The 20,864-nt window shown below is 49.7% G+C and overlaps 1 protein-coding gene across 1 annotated transcript in view; it reads left to right on the top strand.

Annotated features, from left to right (window-relative positions):
- The window catches only part of celsr2 (cadherin, EGF LAG seven-pass G-type receptor 2), a 76,478-nt gene that overhangs the window by 38,469 nt on the left and 17,145 nt on the right, over nucleotides 1-20,864 (top strand). Inside the window, exons 5-11 of the mRNA XM_062545465.1 lie at nucleotides 6,434-6,549; nucleotides 6,959-7,047; nucleotides 14,326-14,483; nucleotides 14,823-14,986; nucleotides 15,427-15,552; nucleotides 18,311-18,477; nucleotides 19,796-19,978. Of these exons, the coding sequence (XP_062401449.1) occupies nucleotides 6,434-6,549; nucleotides 6,959-7,047; nucleotides 14,326-14,483; nucleotides 14,823-14,986; nucleotides 15,427-15,552; nucleotides 18,311-18,477; nucleotides 19,796-19,978 (1,003 nt within the window). The remainder of the gene's footprint in view (nucleotides 1-6,433; nucleotides 6,550-6,958; nucleotides 7,048-14,325; nucleotides 14,484-14,822; nucleotides 14,987-15,426; nucleotides 15,553-18,310; nucleotides 18,478-19,795; nucleotides 19,979-20,864) is intronic.

Below are 20,864 nucleotides of genomic sequence, written 5' to 3'. Positions count from 1 at the left end.
AACGCGGGGCATGAAGGTCCACTTCTGAGTCTGATCTTATTAGGCTTATTGGACAGAGTAATGCTATGAGTCATTTCTCCTTCTTCTCCTCTCTCGCTCTCTCTCTCTCTCTCACTCTCATTCTCTTTCTTTTGCCTTCCCCTCTTTCTCTCTTTCACTCACTCTCACTCTTCCTCTATCCCCTTTGCTTCTTTCATTGCCTCTCCATCATCTGTCCATCCTCTCTTCATCTCTCTCTCTCTCTCTCTGCCCCCTCCTCCACCCCTCTCATTAGAGAGTCTAATTGGTTGGCATCTCCAGTGCTCGGTGCTGATCAGGGCTCTTCCTCCTGTGGCCAGCTGCTCGCTCCAGCTGTTGGCGTCCAAATAATCATTTCTCTCATCCGGTGTCAGCTGTTAAGAAGGTAACATAAGCCCACCGCCATAGACTGGGAGCAGTGCATTGGATTGAGTTACAGTCTTTTTTCTTTTCTTTTCTTTGTGTGTGTGTGTTTTGTTTACCCAAATAAAGGGTGTGTGATTTTTTTTCCCTTCTTCTCTCAATCCCGCTCCTCGAGAGTTCAAACTTGAAAGCCAAAGAAAAGTTGTTCTTTACTTGAGCAAGGTCAGAGGTAGCTGCCTGTCGCGGCTGAGTAAAGTTTCTCTTTTGCTGTCAAGAGGTGCGAACATCAGTGTCGTCAGCGGCGCACAGCACAAACGAGGCCGCGGCGAGGCGCGCCGGCAAACAAACGAGAAACGATCTGTCAGACGTGTCTGACATCGGCGAGAAGGAGACGCTCGCTCCCAAATGAGGAGCGTCTTCCTCGCGTCGGATGCCGTGGAGGGTTTTTGAGGAGTCGGATGAAAGGCTCGCTGTCAGAGGACGCCGGCAAGGAGGAAGGTTGATGAACGCGCTCCTTCTGCTCCTCCTGCTCCCTCTGCTCCTCCTGCTCCTCCTGCTGCGGAGACTTTTGCCACAGTAAACTCTACGAGGCCCGCACACCCCCCCCACAGCAACTACTTAGTGAATGAGGCGTGACCAATAATGCAGCTTTGTGTGTGAGCAGCTTTATGGCCAGGCCTGCGCTTTGAGCCAGCCTCGGATAGCGTAGGAGAGAGAGGTGGGGGGGGGGGGGTGAAAGATAAAGACAGTGGGAGAGAGGGATGAGGAGAAAGTAGTGAGATTAATAAAGGAGGAGAGGGAGTTTAAGGGAGGTGGAGAGAGAGGGTGGGAAGCAACAGCAGAGTAAATGATGGAGGGAGCAATGAGCAGGACAGGAGGACTGAGAGAAAACAAATGTGAGTAAGATGCGAGGGGGCAAAAGAGAGCCTGAAAGAAACCGCTCAGACCTGTTTTTTCCCTTTCTTCTCCTCTCTCTCCCTCTCTCTCTCTCCCTCTCTCCCTCTCTGTGTGCCTGTCCTCCGAGGCCCTCCATCTTTTTGGGCTGCCTGGGCCCTTTGAGTGAGCGGGAGTGAGAGTGCAGTGTGGGGGCCGCAGGGCGGCCCTGCAACCCGATCTCCCATTGATCAGGTTTCCTCCTGCGCCTCCGACGCGCCTCCTTTCACACCCCAGCGCCGGGGAAGTGGCCCCGTCGCCATGTCAACGCCACCTTGCGGCATTCCAATTGATGTCATTGATTTTTCTTATGGGGGGTGGTGGAGGTGGCGGGAGAGGGAAACAAATGTGTTGTTCACAGAGTAGCTGCAAGACATGAGACGTAACACGGCCCTTCCATTGATCATTGGCTTCATGTTGACCTCTGATACATTTCACAAAGAATCACTGCTCTCCATCCATTCCAGCTAACAGGATCTCTTCAGAATGATTATTAGTCTCTCTTGCATCAAATAACCGTTTGCACCGCTCTGCATTAGGGCTGCAACAATTAATCAATTAATCAATTAATCACTGAATCAATGACATTGATATTTTTGTAATCACGTAAATACGTCTATTTTTAAGAAAAATGCCTACGATTGAAGCTTCTTATACTTGAATATTAAATTGAGTAGCTTTACCTGCTCTACTTACTTACCTACTTAATTGCTTTCTTTACTACTTAACAAACAACGTATCGATTATAATGACCTATGAACATAACATTAGTTGCAACCTTGCCCTGTATACAGTATGCTTTAGCCATTTAGCATACTATGGAAAACCTTTTCTCTGAAACATTTCCCATTTCCCATCTGTTAAGTCCCAAACACTGCTCCCACTGTGGGGAGTGAATGGCGAGGCTGAGGCGCACTGTGGTGTTTCTGTTCCATTAGCACTGATTAATGTGAGTGTGTACTGTACGCGGCTGTCATGTGGTATTCAGCCCGTCCTGGTGGGGTGGGTCTGGGCCTTGGCTCTCCCCTGCAGTGCCTGATTATTCTCCTCAGTAAGCAGGTCAGGCCCTCTGTGCCCCATGGCAACATGGAAGCCCTACCTCCCCCTCCTCCTCCTCTCCTCTCATCCTCCTCTCTTCATCTCCGCGTTCCTGCCCTACAGCCAAACTCCTCCTCTCTCTTCCACTCTCTCTCTCTCTCTTTCTCCCCCTCCATTTCTCTCCTCCCTCTATCCATCCTTCCATCCCAGTGCTCCTCTCTTATCACTCCACCATCCTCTTCTCTCTCTCTCTCTCTCTTTCTCTGTTCTGTCTCATCCTATCATAGTCCCACTGACCTCTGCCCTCTTCTGTCCATTTGCTGAGTCCTCACATGTCCGTTCAGCTCTGGACAGCTCCACTCTCATATCTCATATCTCTCCCTCTGCCACCACCATCCCCATGCAGCCTCCTCAGTCTACATGCTCTCATGCAGCCTCCTCAGTCTACATGCTCTCACGCAGCCTCCTCAGTCTACATGCTCTCACACAGCCTCCTGAGTCTACATGCTCTCACACACGTCTCACACACGTCTCACACATGTACCCGCTCATGTCTCTCCTCTCTGCTGCTGCTCTGCCCATGTTCTGTGCTAGTCCTGATGGTATTCACACTTTCTCTCTCTCACACACACACACACACATGCACATGCACACGCACACACACACACATATCGCTGCACATCAGAGCCTCTGCTTTGACTGGCCTGACAGATGTTCTGTGGAGCTGTGAGAACATGTGAGATGTGAGAACAAGCGTGTTCCTCAAAGAGGGTTCATGAGTGGAGCCGTTCTGGCTGCCGCCGCTGCAAGGCTGGAACCAGATCACGGCCTTATATAAGTTGCTCATGTGTCATGCGTGTGCATGTTTGTTTGGTTATTTATTTATTTATTTATTTGCTTACTTAGTAAAGAGCATCATCTGGCTCTTCTGTGAAGTGTTTTGCACTGAGACTGAGACCCAAATGACAGCATTTTTTATTCCTGTGCTGCTCCGTTTTTCATCTTCGTGTGTGTGTGTGTGTGTGTGTGTGTGTGTGTGTGTGTGTGTGTGTGTGTCTCTGCCTCTGTCTCTGCCTCTCTGTCTCGGTCCTATTACCACACGCTTACACTCATTTTAACACATCATGCGTTCATCGTGTGTGTGTTTGTGTGTAGGCACACAGTCTCCCTGGCATGTGATGCTCCTGCTGATGGCAGGCCTGGCTTGTGTGTGGCGGGGCGGGGCGGGGCTGGAGTGTTTTGGCTCGTGTCGGGCCGGGTCGGACTGTGTTAGTGTTTCCTGGAGTCCCTAACGGATCCTCCTTCATCTTGATCTGGAAGGGAGCCAGAGCTCAGTGTAACTCACTGATGTGTTAAAATGAGTGTAAGTGTGTGGTAATGGGACCGAGGCAGACACACACACACACACACACACACACACACACACACACACACACACACACACACACACACACACACACACACACACGCCTCCAGGGCAGGGCTACATTCTCCATTTCTCTTGCTCCCCACCCTACTCTCTCCTCTCCATTCTATCTCTCTATAGGTTTCTCTTTCTTTCTCTTTGAGGTTAGTCTGATAGCGGTAGACTCAGACGGGGGGATGGGAGATGCCCTTAGCTCTGCTCTCTGACCTATACAGTAATGGCCGTGTGGGAGTGTGTGCAATGTTGTTTTTACAGCAACTGCTTTCTTTCTGGGCTAGTGCTCTCTCGTGGGGAGCTCGACATCATGTTAGTCTGTACAGACTTTGACACTATTGTCTCCAATTCATTGGGAAATTGTATAAAAAAAATACTTTTAGATACTTTTAGACACAATTAATTATTGAAAGTACTCACTGCCTGAAGACAAGCTCAAAGTGCAGTGGGTTGCACAGCAGAGCTACTGTAGCCCCAGTTTGATGCTAATCTGCCCCTGTGGTACTTTCAGAATAGCAAACAGTCACAAACATTTTCAAACAGGTTTGCTTGAAGTTCATTGTGAAGGTTTGCGAACGCATACAGCAAAAGCATTCCCGAGGAGATATTTCTCAGCAAAGAAACATTGACGCCGAACAAAGGTTTACCGTTTTTAAATGGAACAATTTGGAATGTTTGCAAATGTAAAAGTTCAAGGAAAACACAGTAAAAGTTCCGTTTGTGGCACTTCAGATCTGGCCCAGATGTGCTGGGTTGTGGGCCAGAGCCGCGGCCCTCGTGAACCCCTCCGCCTCAGCTGTGGCCTGCTTGAGCTCAGCTCCGTCCCCGACCAGACACATCTGCCTGCTGCACTGCACTGCACTGAGCTCCCCACACAGCAGGGACGGTTGGCCTCGCAGCTTTAGATCAAAAATCTTATTTAGACGGATTACTCCGTGACGGGCTATAGGAGGTTGCACCATTGTTTTAGCGTCTGTATTTTGTTGCGTTTGTTTTGACAGCAGTTTGGAGCCATTTCGTAGTGTAATGGCTAGCTTTGGCAGGCGGTGGGTCTGTGCCCTTTCCTGTGCGGTGTGCTGCCACCTCTCTCCACTGCTGCTGTTTGCTGCTCTGATACTTACCCCAGAACCCCCATCCACACTGGCTGGTCGCTCTGCCTAGTGTAATCTACCTGATCTATAATTGATGTGGCTCCCCTTACTTCCTACTCTCTGTGGGGGTTTGCCTCTAGTCCCCCACCACCCACCTCGCTTTGACATTCTCCATCAAGCCATTAGGCTCTATGTACACCTGTCACCTGTAAAGTCCCTCTTTGGCATAAATGAGTCAGACCTCAAAGCGCCTTTTTCTCTCTCTCTCTCTCTCTCTTTCTCTCTCTCTCTCTCTCTCTCTCTTTTTTTTCCTCCTCCTCGCCGCTGTGCTGTGATGAGCGCAGGCAGCCATGTGGAGCCTGGTCACGGAGATGATGCGCCTCTGCTGAGCACGGAGAACGGACGCAGTCCCTCCTGCTCCGTCTTTTAGTGTGACGGGAGACTAAATCACCGGCCAGATCCCCATATATCCCGACTTTATTGTCTCAGGAGCTGGAAGTACTTCAGTCGGTGTGAGGCAAAGAAATCCAGTCATCATAAATAATATGTCAGTCATATTTTATTGAAATGTTGCCTTTAGGATATGAGTCTTAAGACAAATCGGCCTTGTGTTTTTGTAGTGAGTTTAGTGGTTCTTCAACAAAAGTGCTAACAAAATAGATCCTCTTCCTCATGCAGTATACAGTGTCCTCATTTTCTGTTGAGAAATGACTTTACATGCTCAATTGTGCCATCATGATCCCACAAATCAAATCAGCGTCTCCGTTGTTTGATGTGCAGTGCAGTTTGGGAAAGCTTTTTTTTGTCAAAAGTTAGAATATTTCAAATACTGTACAGACTGACTGACCGTAGGATTATCATGTTCCCCCAGACTATTTGCTCAAGGTTCCTTGTTATGTGCAGATAGCGGTTCCGTTTTGGCTCTGCTGGAGCACCAGAGCCCATTTATTGCCTACTCTGCCGGAGCCGTGCAGGATTAGCCTCCTCTCTCCGGCCTGTTATCATAAGCATCTGCGCCTCTGAACAACAAGACATCCCATTCCTACAGTGCAGCGTGCTCCTCTGTCTGATCCAGATGAGCTGATGCCTAATGGGGTGTGTGTGTGTGTGTGTGTGTGTGTGTGTGTGTGTGTGTGTGTGTGTGCGTACACTCGCTCCTCTCCTCTCCCCACATCATCCCTCAATACACACGCTAATGATGATGCGATTGGAAAAGTAAATGCTCGTTTTCTGGGGTCGTCATTATGGGATGGCCTGTCGCCGTGGCGCAGTCATTCGGCATGAAGACGGGGCCCTGTGCAAGTCCCCCGCGCGCTCCCTGCTGCATGATGCGTGTGGACATGTTTTGACTGGAGCTTTGGAAATACGGGCCAGAGGATGCGGCAGAACGAGAAAAGCAATCGGGTTTCCCCGGAGACTCGCACGCAACACTTTTTCTCGACAGAGCTGTTTGACCTCCTAGGAGTGTGTTTATGTAATGCTGTCATAGTTTATGTAATGTTTTAATGTCCACTCAAGTTTCCCTGACCCCCCCCCCCTTCGGAATGTAACACCTGTTCTTTGTGCACAGGTTCGCCACCAGAGAGCCCAACGGCCTGCTGCTCTACAACGGCCGCTTCAACGAGAAGCATGACTTCATCGCCGTGGAGATCATTAACCAGCAGATCCAGCTGACGTTCTCTGCAGGTATATGTGTGTATCTGTGTTTGTGTTGGGGTTTGTGTGTGTGTGTGTGTGTGTGTAAGGGGGGGAGGATGTAGGGGTGTGGGAAGTGTCCTGTCACATGAAATACTCATGGGAGAGGGCCGCTGAGGTGTCGAGTTCAGCCTGCTGGTTTTAAGATGGTCACTGATGCCGTTTCACCAGTGCGCTTCTCCTCTTACGGCCGCACAATGGCTCCATCTATCAATCATGTCCCCTCTATGTAGACCGACACACGGGGGCTTTTTATCATGTAACTCGCCCGATCCCAATCTGGGCGGCTCATTTCAACTTAAATACCCCCGGGGCCGCGGAAGGCTCTTTTTAACTCCTAAAGCAGGAAATTGAATCTAAGGAAAGAGCGCTGACCTCTGCCGACCTTTCACCTCCGCAGGCGAGACCAAGACGACGGTGTCCCCTTACGTCCACGGGGGCGTGAGCGACGGCCAGTGGCACGTCATCCAGGTGCACTACTACAACAAGGTAAGACGTCGCCGCGGCGACGGCACACAAACGGGCGGGTTCGCCGGGGAAGGGTTTTTGATCTGTTCCAGCCCAGCCACGTGTGTGAAGCGTCTCCCCTCTGGCGTGCGTGGAGAGGGAGGGCCTGATGGCTGTCAGGAGGCCTTCATGGTCTGACAGATGCGTGATGGAGGGATGTTTTTTGTGGCAGTCCCCGTGCACTTGAACAGCCCCGTCGTGCTGTCGGGAACGTTCACGCTTCCTGAACATTTGTGACAGAACGTCGGCTCCTGCCCTCTGATGCCGGCTACACGTCTCTCTCTCTCTCTCTCTTTCTTTCTCTCTCTCTCTCTCTCTCTCTCTCTCTCTCTCTCTCTCTCTGCTATTCCATCCTTTTCTCCTCATCGCTTATTCTCTTTTCTTCTCCCTTCTCACTCATGCCTTGTGCCATATTCTCTGTGCTGCTACATATTTTACAACATCGTCAAAGCAAACCTGCCACAAATCTGACGAACATGATGGCGAAACAGTCGAGGACCCTTTAGAGTTTCACGCTACTATAAAAGAATAGATCCTTGGCTCTAGGTTTGACATACAACTTTACAAGTGACAACCACATCATCAGAGCTTCATATGCGCGTCCTTTAAAAATTATAAATCAAATATTTGATTGTTCGGGTCCTCTGACGAAACGATCAAATATTTGATTTAGAATTTAGTTCTGTCAGAGGACCCGAACACAGAGGATGTAGACTTTTCTTACTCTTGTATGTATGTGTGTGTGTGTGTGTGTGTGTGTGTGAGAGAGAGTTGAATAACATTACATCCTAACCTCACACCCACATCAAACACTCTCCCATACCCATATCAAGCACAGCCATCTGTGTGAAAGCTGACAGGGAGCCAGGTGTGTGTGTGTGTGTGTGTGTGTGTGTGTGTGTGTGCACGCACTGCCCTGCTGCACTGTGATGGGCATGAGCACCTCTGATGAGGGAGAGGAGGCAGGTGGAGGAACATGTACCCACTCCAGCTGTGAGTCTGGGGGTGGTGGAGGAGGGGGCAGTGAGGGAGGAGGAGGTGGTGGTGTAGCATTGGGACTGGAGGCCTTTAGGGATTGTGTGGGTGCACACTGGCATGTTTACAAAGCATGCAGCTCCCCCTGCCTCTCTCTCACTCCCTCACTCACTCCCTCACTCTCTCTATCTCTCTCTCACTCACTCCCTCACTCTCTCTATCTCTCTCTCACTCCCTCCCCCCTCTCTCTTCTCTCTCCCTCTCTCCGCTGTGTCACTGCTGCCAGTCTGCACTGAAGGGATGGCAGGTCGGGCTGACGTCCAGACAGAGAGGAATGCAGACCAAGAATGATGGAGGGAGGGAGGGAGTGCAGGAGGGAGGGGTGGAGAAAGAGAGGGAGAAAGATGAAGTATGAAACAAAGTGCGATTCAGGCGACTGGATACTTTCCCAGCAAGGCATTGTGATTCAAGGGAAGGAGAATTGGCCCCTGAGCGGAGGTGTTTGTTTCCTAGAGGTTAAAGTCTATTTTTATTTCTCTATCTATCAGTCAGGACTTAAAGAGTCCCATCAAAAAGTTCCCAACTCACCCATCCCCCTCGTCTAGGCACTTTCCCACCCCTCCCTCCTCCACTCTCACACAGGATGTGACATTTCAGGCCATTCAGGAAGTCACTTTGCATCATAAAGCTGTTGCCAGGCAACCCCCCAGAGTGTGGATATTCTGTGATAACACAGCCATGACAGATTCCAGAGCCTGTGCAACTTTAAGTTTGGGGGTGGGGGGGCTTTCGTAAGTAAGGAGGTGGGCTGAGAAGACAGGGGCCTTTTAGCGCTTTCAAAAGAAGGCAACGAGTTGTTGCTTGTCAGTCATGTGACAGAGGTGATCAAAAGTCACCAGCAGCTTCTGGAACATGTCAGGCAACAAGTTCATTTGATCTTTTCTCTGCTAATTACAGATGCCCTGAATGTCTCCCAGAAAAATGCAATTACCCTCTAGACTTCAGTTAATTAAGTCAAGACTGTAAGATGACCCGGAGGGACAAAGAGGCTCTCCAGAGGGAGTGCTGCTGATGACTTTGACTGTTGGGGGGAAAAAAAGACATAAAACTGGACATTGCTGGCTTAGACAAAAACTTATGTGAACAACCCCTTCCCCTCCTTAGTCAGAGTTCTGTCTGTCACTCGGCCGAAAGCTCATTGGTCCAACTCCTGCAGCGCGGTCCTTCAGTGTTGGCTCCGCCCCCCGTCCCAAGCAGCCATCCCACAATGCCTTGCGGTCTCGCAGCGGCCTACCGGCGGGCTCTCTGGTGGCGGAGAAAGGCATTTGGTAGATTGAAGAGTGCCTTTCTGGCGCAGAGCGAGGTGTGGAGAATGGCAATGACCGCGCGCTTTGTGCTGCTCCGCGGCCCTGAAAGCCTCGGGCCTGCGGTGGCGCCCCTCTCGCTCTGTTTCACGGCTGAACAGGAGCAGAATAGCCGCACGAAATGAAAAGAGGAGGAAATAAAGGGAAGGGAAAAGAGGGGGTGTAAAAGAAAGGCGAGAGAGAGAGAGAGAGAGAGACACGGACAGACCAGGAGAAAGAAGGGAAGAAGGGTGGCAAAGGGGCAGCGGTGATGGAGGCTTTTTAGCCAAAAGACAGCACCACAGGGCTAACCCTTGTGCGCGTCACCATGGAGACCTGCCCATCAATCACAGGACGTAGAACATTCCACGTCTCCTGCCTGCTGAAGGTCATGGGTGTCTCCCTCCCGTCACCGCAAAGGGTCGCGCCTGAAAACTCAAACTCCCATGATCCTCGGTCAGCCTTGTTTGAGGTTGCGAGGGGGGTATGTTTGTAGTCCTGAGCAAATATGTGCTCTCCAATCAGCGGTGACAGCGCCGGCCCTTTGTGTGGCTGAGACGGCACGTCTGGCCGGCATTAGCCACAGGTCAGCGCCAGTCAGTCAACAGCCAGCCTTCAACAGCCGTGACGGACAGACAGATGGACGGATGGGCGCTGTGGCGGCACGGCGGTCCCAGAGTAGCCGTCAGACGACCAAAGAGTGACCGCTCAACAGCTCCAACACCAAGGTCACTGCAGCGAGACCAAACGCTCCGGGCCAGGAGCCATGCTGGACCTTCCCAGACCCCTCGTTTTCAGAGGCTTAGTTTTGGGGACCGTGGAAATGACCGTGTCCAGAGAGATTTTCGGACGGAGGGGGATTGTGAGGGGATTGAGTTGGATTGGAGGAACGTGGGGCAGACAGTGCGGTGGGGGTGGGGGTGTAGCGCGAGGTCATTCTGGACAGTTTTGGAACAGCGAGGACGTTGTTTGGTTCCATCTTGTTTTGCATCACAAGGCTGTTTCCTTGTGGACTTTAGCTGAACGTCGGCAACAAAAACGTCAGCGCTGCTCCTCTGTGTCTATAGTTATCTAATTGACGTTTGAATGAGGGGAGATTAGTCACACATCAGTGTAAAATTCTCTATTAGTTCTGCTATGTTTTGGCATTAATTAAAGACACAGGAAATACTGCAAAACTCAAGTGCATAATTTAAGCATCTTCTCAGACAGAACCAGGTCACCACGCTTATCTGGTGCCTTTAGAGTCTGGCACGCAGACAGAAGATAAACTTTTGCCGGTTGTATTAGCAACGGCCTGCGGAGGAAGTTGCCTCTCTCTGGCTCATTTCCAAACAGTCACAAGGCATCTCACCCTATAGTGTGTGTGTGTGTGTGTGTGTGGACCACTGTCTCATTGCACCCAACACCCGGAGCTTGCATACAGTATATAATCTAATTCTTGGTAATGTTGTGATGAGAATCACATGAGTCGGTCATATCTGTTTGTCTCTTCATCTCTTTCTCCTTTGGCCCCTTCTCTTGGGGAACCTTTTAGTCGGGTCCAGCATTGCTAAAGACAAGCCGTGTCTTTTAACACACCTTTATAACACTGCCACTGAACACACCTCAGTTTCTTGGTGTTCCCACCGCCGTATGGGAAAGTTGCACGGCCCGGCTTGTGAGCGGTAAGTGGTGGCGGAGCGATAAGCCACACAAAAGCAGCGGCACCATTAGGCATCTAAAGCATGCTCTGGCCCCGAGACCACACCTTAGCTCTCACTTGCCTGGGACTCGGACTCTGGGAGTGTGGAGGGGGGCTGGACGGTGCTGTTTGCTCTCTTGCCTTTGGATTTGTCTGTGTGTGTTTTGGGGGATGTGGTGTGTGTGTGTGTGTGTGTGTGTGTGTGTGTGTGTGTGTGTGTGTTTGTATGCGTTAGTGATTGTGCACCTACGTGTGTGTTTGCATGCTTACATGTTGTTTGTGTAGGTGTGAAGGCTCTCTCACACACACACACACACACACACACACACGCACACACACACACACACACACACACACACACACACACACACACACACACACACACACACACACACACACACACACCAAAGATTTCTGTGTGTGTGTGTGAGAGGGAGATGGGGAATCACCATGTCCTCTGCTTGTCTGCTCCTGCGTTGCGCTGACTCGAGTCTTTAACCTGCGGTGGTGGTCGATGGCTGCCTCCTTCTGACCCCGGGAGAGATGGTCCAGGCTGAAAAAGGGTCGCGACCTTTATTGACGGAGTCATTATTCCCTCTGCTGCTCCCTCCCCCCTCTCTCCCCATTGATTCCACGGCCAGTGAAAGGAGTCCTTTGTTAAGGAGGGAGATATTCAGTTGTCTTAGGACGGATGGGGGTTTAAATGGGCGCTCTGTGCTGGGGTGGATCAACCTTTATGTGACTGCTTGGTAGTTTACGGGACCGCTTGTCCAGTTGGTTTTGATTCCAGGGAAACATTTTGACAGAGTAGCAAAATCAGTAGTTTCAACCGGCAATTTTTTTTTTTTTTTTTTTTTTTCAAGCATAGAGAAACAAACAACAAGCATTTGCTTAACTGAGAAATGCTTCTACAGTATTTCACTCCTGAGGTCTTTTGGAAAGATTGTTTAAATGAGAAGAGGAAAGCTCTCTATCTGGTTGTGGGTTTAGCATCTCCTAGCTCTCCACATCCTCACTGCCTTGTTTTAAATAGCAGCGCCTGATGGAACTTTCCACTGCTGTATACTTTCAATTAGAGGCACTCAGACAGGGCAGCGTTTCAGATGTCTGAATAGCAGATAAATTGGGAGGAATCCTCAAACGTTCTCTAATATCGCCTCTGAGTATTTTTATCCCCTCGCCTGACAAAAGAGGTATTTATAAAGCGCTCTGCCAAAGCAACTGCCGGGCACACAGTCAAGTCTGATGGGAAACCATGCAGCCTCACATGATCACGCTCATCGCATGAAACAACAGATCCTAAATTTCACCGAGGCACGGAACTTAAGACACAGACCCCGCTGTGTTTCATGCTCCAGTCCACCTCTCGGTCCTCTCCACTCTCTTTATTGGCCATAAAGAAAGCCCACACCACAAGAGTCTTGACTGGAGAGGGCGTGAGGTGGGTGGGGGGGGGGGGGGGTGTTGTTCCTCCTAGTGATATACTGTCCAGGTACAGGTCAGTTTGACCTCTGATTTACTCACTGGGCCCTGCTCTTGTTTCACCTCTGGAACGGCTGATTAGCGTGCTGACTGACCCCTGCGGGGGTCGAGGGGGAGGAGGTCACCACAGGAGAAGGTGAGGTCAGATATGAGATCCAGCACCTCTCTCACATTCAAATGTAAAAGGCCTTCATTAGCATGACTGTTTGAGTGCAGTATTGCCAAAGCTAGGGTTACAAATGGCACAGTTTCACTAAAGAAAGAAAATAGAAATACAGCAATGCAGTATAACCATTAAAGAACACACAGTAAACAGTCTCTCTCTCTCTCTCTCTCTCTCTCTCCTTTTCTTTCTCTCTCCTCCCGTCTCTATTTCACTGCTCAGTGTTCCATCTCAGGGCGAGGTGTTCTTTAATACACACTCTCTCTCTCTCTCTCTCTCTCTCTCTCTCTCTCTCTCTCTCTCTCTCTCTGTGCTCTGTGTCTGTGTGCTTCATGAGTGCTTTTCCTCCCTGTGGAGGTTGGTGACGGCTCCTGGTGGCTCCGGCTGAGCTGTCAGATGCTGGCTCAGCTCCAGGCCCTAACTCCTCATTTCCTGCCCGTCACACTCCATCTCTCGGCCCGTACACCATCTCACATGCTCCCCACACACACACACACACACACACACACACACACACACAATACTGACTGACTGACTATCTCTTACACAATAAGACTTTGCCATAAGCTGTGCATTATACCATGAGATCCCCACCACACACACCCAAACACACACACACAACAGACCGAGGGATGAGATTTACATATACACACACTGTCTCTAAATCTAAATGGCATTCAATCCCTGCCACACGCACACTCTGCCACATGCCCTCTTGAGCATATAATCTCAGGTTCACATAATGTATATTCATGATCGCACACACACTTGCACACGCTCTCTTTCTCTCTCTCTCTCTCTCTCGCACACACACACACACACACACACACACACACACACACACACACACACACACACACACATGCCTGACCGCTCTGGCCTCATGCTGCCTCATGCTGTCTCATGCATTCTGTATTGTACACATACTTCCACACATGAACCTTTGAACTTGTGATATCTGTCTCTACCTATCTATCATACGTGCTAAAAAAAACCATATAATACACACACACACACACACACACACACACACACACACACACACACACACACACACACACACACACACACACACACACACACAGTTCTCAGTTCTCTACCTGTACAGTCACATTCACACAAAAATACAGATTTTAGCATATCATGTCACACCATTGACGGCATACCACTATGGGGTACATTCCCAATTCCCATCCACACTTGTACACATACACTCACACACACATCCGCACATGTGATCTTACATCTTACACTTAAGTTCCGTTGCACTGAGGAGTCATGTCTTGACACTCCGTTGTTGTTTGTGGTGTCAGATTACTGCCTAGACGCTGAGTGGAGTGAACATGTCTCTGTGGATGCTCACTGTCTCAAAATATGAACAACAAGAACACTGAGTGACAGAATTGACTTTATTTATGCTGGGGTTTTTTAAAATAATTTTTCCTCCCTGTCTCTTCCCACTTCCCACCTATGTGCTCTTTTCCCTTTTATTCCCCCCTCCTCCCCTCTCTCTCTCTCTCTCTCTCTCTCTCTCTCTCCTCTCTCTCTCTCTCTCTCTCTCTCTCTCTCTCTCTCTCTCTCTCTCTCTCTCTCTCTCTCTCTCTCTCTCTCAGCCTATTCTAAACCAGGCCGGCCTCCCTCAGGGCCCATCCGACCAGAAGGTTGTCGTGGTGACTGTGGATAACTGTGACACATCTGTGGCACTGAGATTCGGTCACGTGATTGGGAACTACTCCTGCTCAGCCCAAGGCAGCCAATCAGGATCTAAGAAGTAAGGACTAGGAAGTCTTTTTTCCCCCTTTTTTTGCTGTACATGTTTTTTTTAAGAAGGGGGGGGCGGGGTTGTTGGATGAGGAAAGAAACAAATCCGTATTTGCATGTTTACTCCAGGAGGTGATTAGCTTTTATCAGTTGCTGTTTTTCTCAGAGTAAAGCCTCCATTCTTGACATTCAAGCACTGAATTCACCTGAGCCTCATGCTTGTATATAAAAACAACATTCCCTTTTTCCTCCATACTCATCATTATCACAGTCTTCACAATGATCCATGCACTGACATGAAATTGGCATATACCTCTTTGTGTGTGTGTGTGTGTGTGTGCGCGCGCAGATCTTTAGACCTGACGGGTCCTCTACTGCTGGGTGGGGTCCCCACACTACCCGAGGACTTCCCCATTCAGAACAGGCAGTTTGTGGGCTGCATGAAGGACCTGCGCATAGACAACCGCCACATCGACATGGCCAGCTTCATCGCCAACAACGGCACCCTGCCAGGTGAGGGGCCGCTGACTGGACACGCAGCGTTGGGGTAGAACCTTCCAGAACACAAACTACTGGACAGTCTTCCGTCCTCTCTGAGAACATAATACACACAGCTTCTGTAGCACACACACATCCCTTTGATGTGCGTTATGGCCACTGGTGTGTGAATGTATATATAGTTGGCATCCATCTAATAAGACTCCAAGGGATCGGTTTCACGAAAGGCACGTCACAGCTGACAATTTGACAATTTGGTTAGTTGCCAGTGGCTAATATTTCTAATTTAGTCTTAGATGTCGATGGTGAATATCATGTGTCCACAGGGCAGACTTTTATAACCGACGTGAATATTTGAGCAACTGTTTTACAATATGGATCTTTAATTGGGGTGGTCAACTAAGAGTGGTCACTGGTCAGGAATGTAAATGTCCACATTGCTCTGTGTGTCCCAGGCTGCTCGGCCAAGAGGCACTTCTGCAACACCAGCCCCTGCCTGAACGGAGGCACCTGCGTCAACTTGTGGGGATCCTACAGCTGTGACTGCCCCCTAGGCTTCGGAGGACGCAACTGCGAAAAAGGTGAGCACCGTGCATATTTGCACACAAACAAGCAGACTCAAACAAGCACACATGTACACATGCACATACAGAGACAGACTCAAGTATACATGCCTCACTCTCTCTCTCACTCTCTCTCTCTCTCTCTTTCTCTCTCTTGCTCTCTCTCTCTCTCTCTCTCACTCTCTCTCTCTCTCTCTCACACACACTCACACACACACACACACACACACACACACACACACGTCCTTATGGGGTCACTCACCCATCAGCATACAGACAGACTCTGACTCTGAAGGGGAATAGGGGGCGTGTGTCTTAGTTGGATTAGAGGCCGTGTGATTATCCAGTGGCTCATGCTACTATAAGCAATCTGGAAAGACCAATTTTGTGGCTCAGACATTTCCCCAGATATGAGCGCAAAGCCATCCCCATTCCCTGCCCTGTTCCACCTCTGACCTGACCTCAGCCCTGCCCATAAGACAGAAGAGTCAGTACAGAAAGGGCCGGTAGCATGGCCGAGTCTCCAGTGGCAGTATCGGCGGTGAGGCGAGGTTTATGTAAGGAGATGAACTGGGATCATGAGCAGACCCCCAGGGGAGGACTTTCTGACGCCAAAAGAAATTGGATTTTTATTGTAGCTGATTTATAATATTAGAGGTTGAGCCCTGCTGCAGATCACTGTGTATGTACGTACACACACACACACACACACACACACACACACACTGACACAGGGACACGTGGTAGTGGTAAAGAAAAGCTTCCTACCCCTTGCTGGGCTTTCATTACAGTGAATGCAATGTGTGTGTGTGTGTGTGTGTGACGTGTTTACAAATCTGCTTGAGTGCGCTTCACTGCAAATCTTTGATGGGCTGTGTTAAGGAATGTAATGTCAGTTGTACCAGGATACAGACTGATACTTTCTGTGTGATTGCAGTGTTGCCTGTTATTGTTATTATTAGACTTATTAATTATTTATAATAAGAGTATATTGTTAATTGAAACTTTATAACCTGAGTAATAATGACGATGTGAATGGAGGTGGGGATGGCAAGAGTTCCTTTCTCAGTTTGCTGACAGTCCTCACCCAAACCTCACACTGACACCCCCCACCCCCTCACACACACACACATACACACACACACACCATCCAAGAGAGGAGAAAGGCTGGGATGGCGTCTTTCAGGGGAAGACAGAGAGAAATGGTTGGGGAAACAGCGAAGGAGGCGGAGGTGAGAGACAGAGAAAGGGAGTGTGAGAAAGAGGAGGGGGGTTGAGAGAGGGATGCATAGATGCATAGAGAAGTTGCCGGAGCGGGGGATGAAGTGGGGAGGAGGGATAGAGGGAGAAAGGTGGAATAATGGAAGACAGGGAGGGAGTAGAGAGACAACACACCCCCCCCCCCTCTTAAGCTGCTCGTCTTCAAGGACAAGAATCGAGGAGGAGGTAGATTGCGAGTGAACATTTCTTTGGCCCAGTCACACTCTCTCAATCTCTCTCAGTCTTTCACGTTCACGTTCTCGCTTCACACTTGCACTCTGTGCCTTTCACACCCTGATCTATCTCTCTCCGCGCCCATGTTGATCTCTTCCCCTCTTTCTACCCCTTTTCCTCCCCTCCTCTCTCATTTCTCTCTCATCTCTCTCTCTCTGTTCATCAGTTACTCCACACACACTCGTTTGCTTTGAAAGACGCCACTGGAAAACACGGATGCATACAAACTTGCCGAGAGAGAACTTCAAAGCCCTCCTCTGTCTCTCATTTCTTTCTTTATTTATTAGTTATTTCCTTGCGCTCCAACCCAGACCCCCCTCCTCCTCCTCCTCCTCCTCCTCCTCCTCCTCCTCTTCCTCCTCCTCCAGTCAGAGACTCTGCCGTGTGTGTGTGTGTGTGTGTGTGTGTGTGCGTGCTCTCGTACGGCGCCAGTTAAAAGTCCCAGTCAGAGCGCGAGCTTCCCCGGAGACTATCCCGCCCGCGCCCCTGTGAAGGCTCTTCAGGGATAGATGGAGCAGGCGGAGCATCACATCGCATCGCACGCGTCCGTCTCCCGCATGTCTGAGTGGAGACGACGCCCGCCAGTGTTTACCTCCAGCCAATCACACGCCGTCTGTCACGCGTCGTTTGAGGGGGGGGGGGGCGTTAATTATTGATTGGCAGCGAGGTTCCTCTGTGTTTTGGGTTGTGTTGTTTTTGTGTTGCGTGGTACAGAGACTGACAGATCAGGATATGAGATTGTGAAAGCATTTTAGCACCCACTGTGTGTGTGTGTTGTGTTGTTCTGTAATTGTGTCAGTGTGCAACCGGATCTCTGTGTTCATATGTGACAGGAATAAAGACAGGTGGCTTACTCAGATGAACTACCAGAGATCAACTCCTCCCCCCCTCTTCCCAATCCCTCTCTCTATCTCTTAGGTGCTACCTGCAAAAGCTCCTCTTTATACACACACACACACACACACACACACACACACACACACACACACACACCTCCTCCATTCTTTTAGTCTGTGACTCACCTAGAGACTAGCTGTATGCTGCTCTGTTTGTGATTATTTTATTTATTGGTTCTGCTGGTGCTCTCTGAACTTCTCTTGAGTGTGAAGGTGAACTCGTGTCGCCATAGCGGCGGCGTGTCTTGACAAGCAGTCACCTGTGCACGGTATCAGATGATGTGTGGCTTGTTCTGTCTCCTTCTGGTTCCAACACTTTTTTTCTACCCTGTCTCTCTCTTTTTAAAAAAAATCCAACTCTGTTCTCTCTTGTCTGATTCATGCAGTGATGCCAAATGCACAGCGTTTCCAGGGAAACAGCCTGTTGCTGTGGAGCAATTTGGCGGTGTCTGTGACGTTGCCATGGCAGCTCGAGATCATGTTCCGAACCCGGGAACCGAGCTCGACCCTCTTGCACCTGACAGCGGGTCAGCACCACAACCTGACTCTGCAGGTGAGACACACACACACACACACACACACACACTCACACACACCTTCTCACCTTCTCTTTAGGGTAAGCCATCACAATAACATGATGATGACTCATGCCCATCACACATCTGTAGGAGATCCAGACACCCACTCTATTTAAACACAGACATCACATCACACCGCCCTCCCACACACACACACACACACACACACACACACTCACCCTCTTCACAGTAGACCGGCATCACTGTGTTACACTACTCTTCAGCTGAGGTCACATGCACTTTTCACACTTGCAGTGGTTCCCAAATTGCAACACACACACACACACACACACACACACACACACACACACACCTGATGTTTAATTTGACCCCCTTAACAACCCCTCTCCCACACACATTTACACACCGACACGCCACACACTGAGCAAACCTGTCTGAAGTTCATTCTGTTTAACCTCGCGTCCCAGCTGCATTTCTAACCCCGAGTAGCCCCTGTCTAGCAGAGGCTCCCCTGTTGCTACGGAACTCTTCCGCTGCCATCTGCCATCTGTGTGCATGTCGGCTGAACCCAAGCTGAAAGTAGAACCCTTCTCCCCGTCATCCAGCACACTCTGGCTGGGCCAACATGTGTAGCTGGGGTTTGTGTTGGGCTTCCCCCCTCCCCTCCCCTCACCTTCCCATGGGTCTCTCCTGTACTCTGCACTCAGCATCAGTGTCACTCAAAGCACACCCAAACCACACCGGCGCAGCTGGGCCATAGCTGGGAGAGAGCGCCATCTGTTGGTGTGGTGGAGAACAGCGTGTGCTTTTAATATTTCATGTGTAGAACAAAGGCAGCCAAATTACAAGCTGTTGTCTTTGTTGAAAGAGGCTGAGCAGCAGGGCAGACGTTACCATAGCTACTATTAGCTTATTATATTATAGTATAAAGAGTCCATGGAGACTTGAGTTTGTCTGCAAATTTCTGGCTGGGGAGTTTCTAATCACTGACTTTGAACACCATGAGCAGAGTTAAATAATTGTGTTTGTGTGTGCGTTTGTGGGGTTAGTTACATGTACTACAGCTCATTCTTACATGTGTTCTGTCCTCCATCTCTCATCTCCTGTCTTCTAATCACCCTCTGTCTCCATCTCTCTCTCTCTCTCTCTCTCTCTCGCTCTCTCTCTCTATCTCTCTCTCTCTATCTCTCTCTCTCTCTCTCTGCACTTCTCTGTACTCCAACTCTTTCTGTTACTGCTCTCTCCTCTGTACTGATCCCCCCTCCCACCATCTCTCTCTCTCTCTCTCCCTCTCTCTCTCTCTCTCTCTCTCTCTCTCTCTTTCTCTCTCAGCTGCGGGAGGGCAGACTGCAGCTGCTGCTGCAGCGTGGCGAGGACTCGGGGCTGTCTCGTCTTGATGATGTCACGGTGAATGACGGGGACTGGCACCACGCCCAGGTGGAACTGCGGGGGGGCGCTGGAGGAGGAGCCGGACGCCACAGGCTCCTGCTGACCTTTGACCACGGCCTCTACACGGTAAAACACACACACACACACACACACACACACACACACACACACACACACAGAGATATGCCTATATTGATGTATGTACATTGTTGCACATTTATCCATGCACACATACCTACATATTTGTGTACCTGCATGCAGTGACACACAAATAGGATATGACATCCACTGTTGACCCAAACACACACTCCTCCTCAATATGTAGTAAACCTATTGTGTAGCTTTAGAAGGCAGGGCTGAGTGACTTATGGTAACTATTATTGATTATTGATTAGAAGCCAGAGGATCCAGATAGTTCCTCTGGGCCTCATAGTCTCTCTGTTTCAGATATACATAGCAGAGGTGTTAAATCCTAGTGCTATTGGTAGGGGATTCAACAACCAGTCAACAACCAAGCCTATTTACCATCAAAATCAAAATCACCAACAAAGCCGTCTTTGTGGGCAGAAAACATCGCCAACAGGAACAGCCTTCAAGAGCATTATCCTGGGGTCATTAAGCAGTCCCCTTCCTTCAGCAGTGTTGGGTTGAAATAATAGCGTTCTATAATAAGAGCAGTGGTACCAGGCTCTGTGTGCTACTATGGATGAGCAGACATGAGATGCCCATGTGGACATGCCACTCATCTCAGTGGAGCCCGGTGCCATCTGCGGCTACCCGCTGGTGGATGTAAATACGGCACAGGGGTGGGCATATGGAGGGGCATGCCACGCCACACGACAAGGAGATCAAACAGTGTGTGTGTGAGTGTGTGTCTGTTTTGTGTGACTTTGTGTGTGCACACGATGAGATGTGTATGTATGTATGACCATGTGTGTATGTCTGATTGTGAGAAGCCTGTGTGTATGACATTTGTGTGTGTGTGTGTGTGTGTGCACTTCAGAGTCTGTGT

Source organism: Sardina pilchardus, chromosome 9 (assembly GCF_963854185.1).
Source record: "Sardina pilchardus chromosome 9, fSarPil1.1, whole genome shotgun sequence".
Classification (NCBI taxonomy): Eukaryota; Metazoa; Chordata; class Actinopteri; order Clupeiformes; family Clupeidae; genus Sardina; species Sardina pilchardus.
This window is presented reverse-complemented; position numbering and strand designations above follow the sequence as displayed.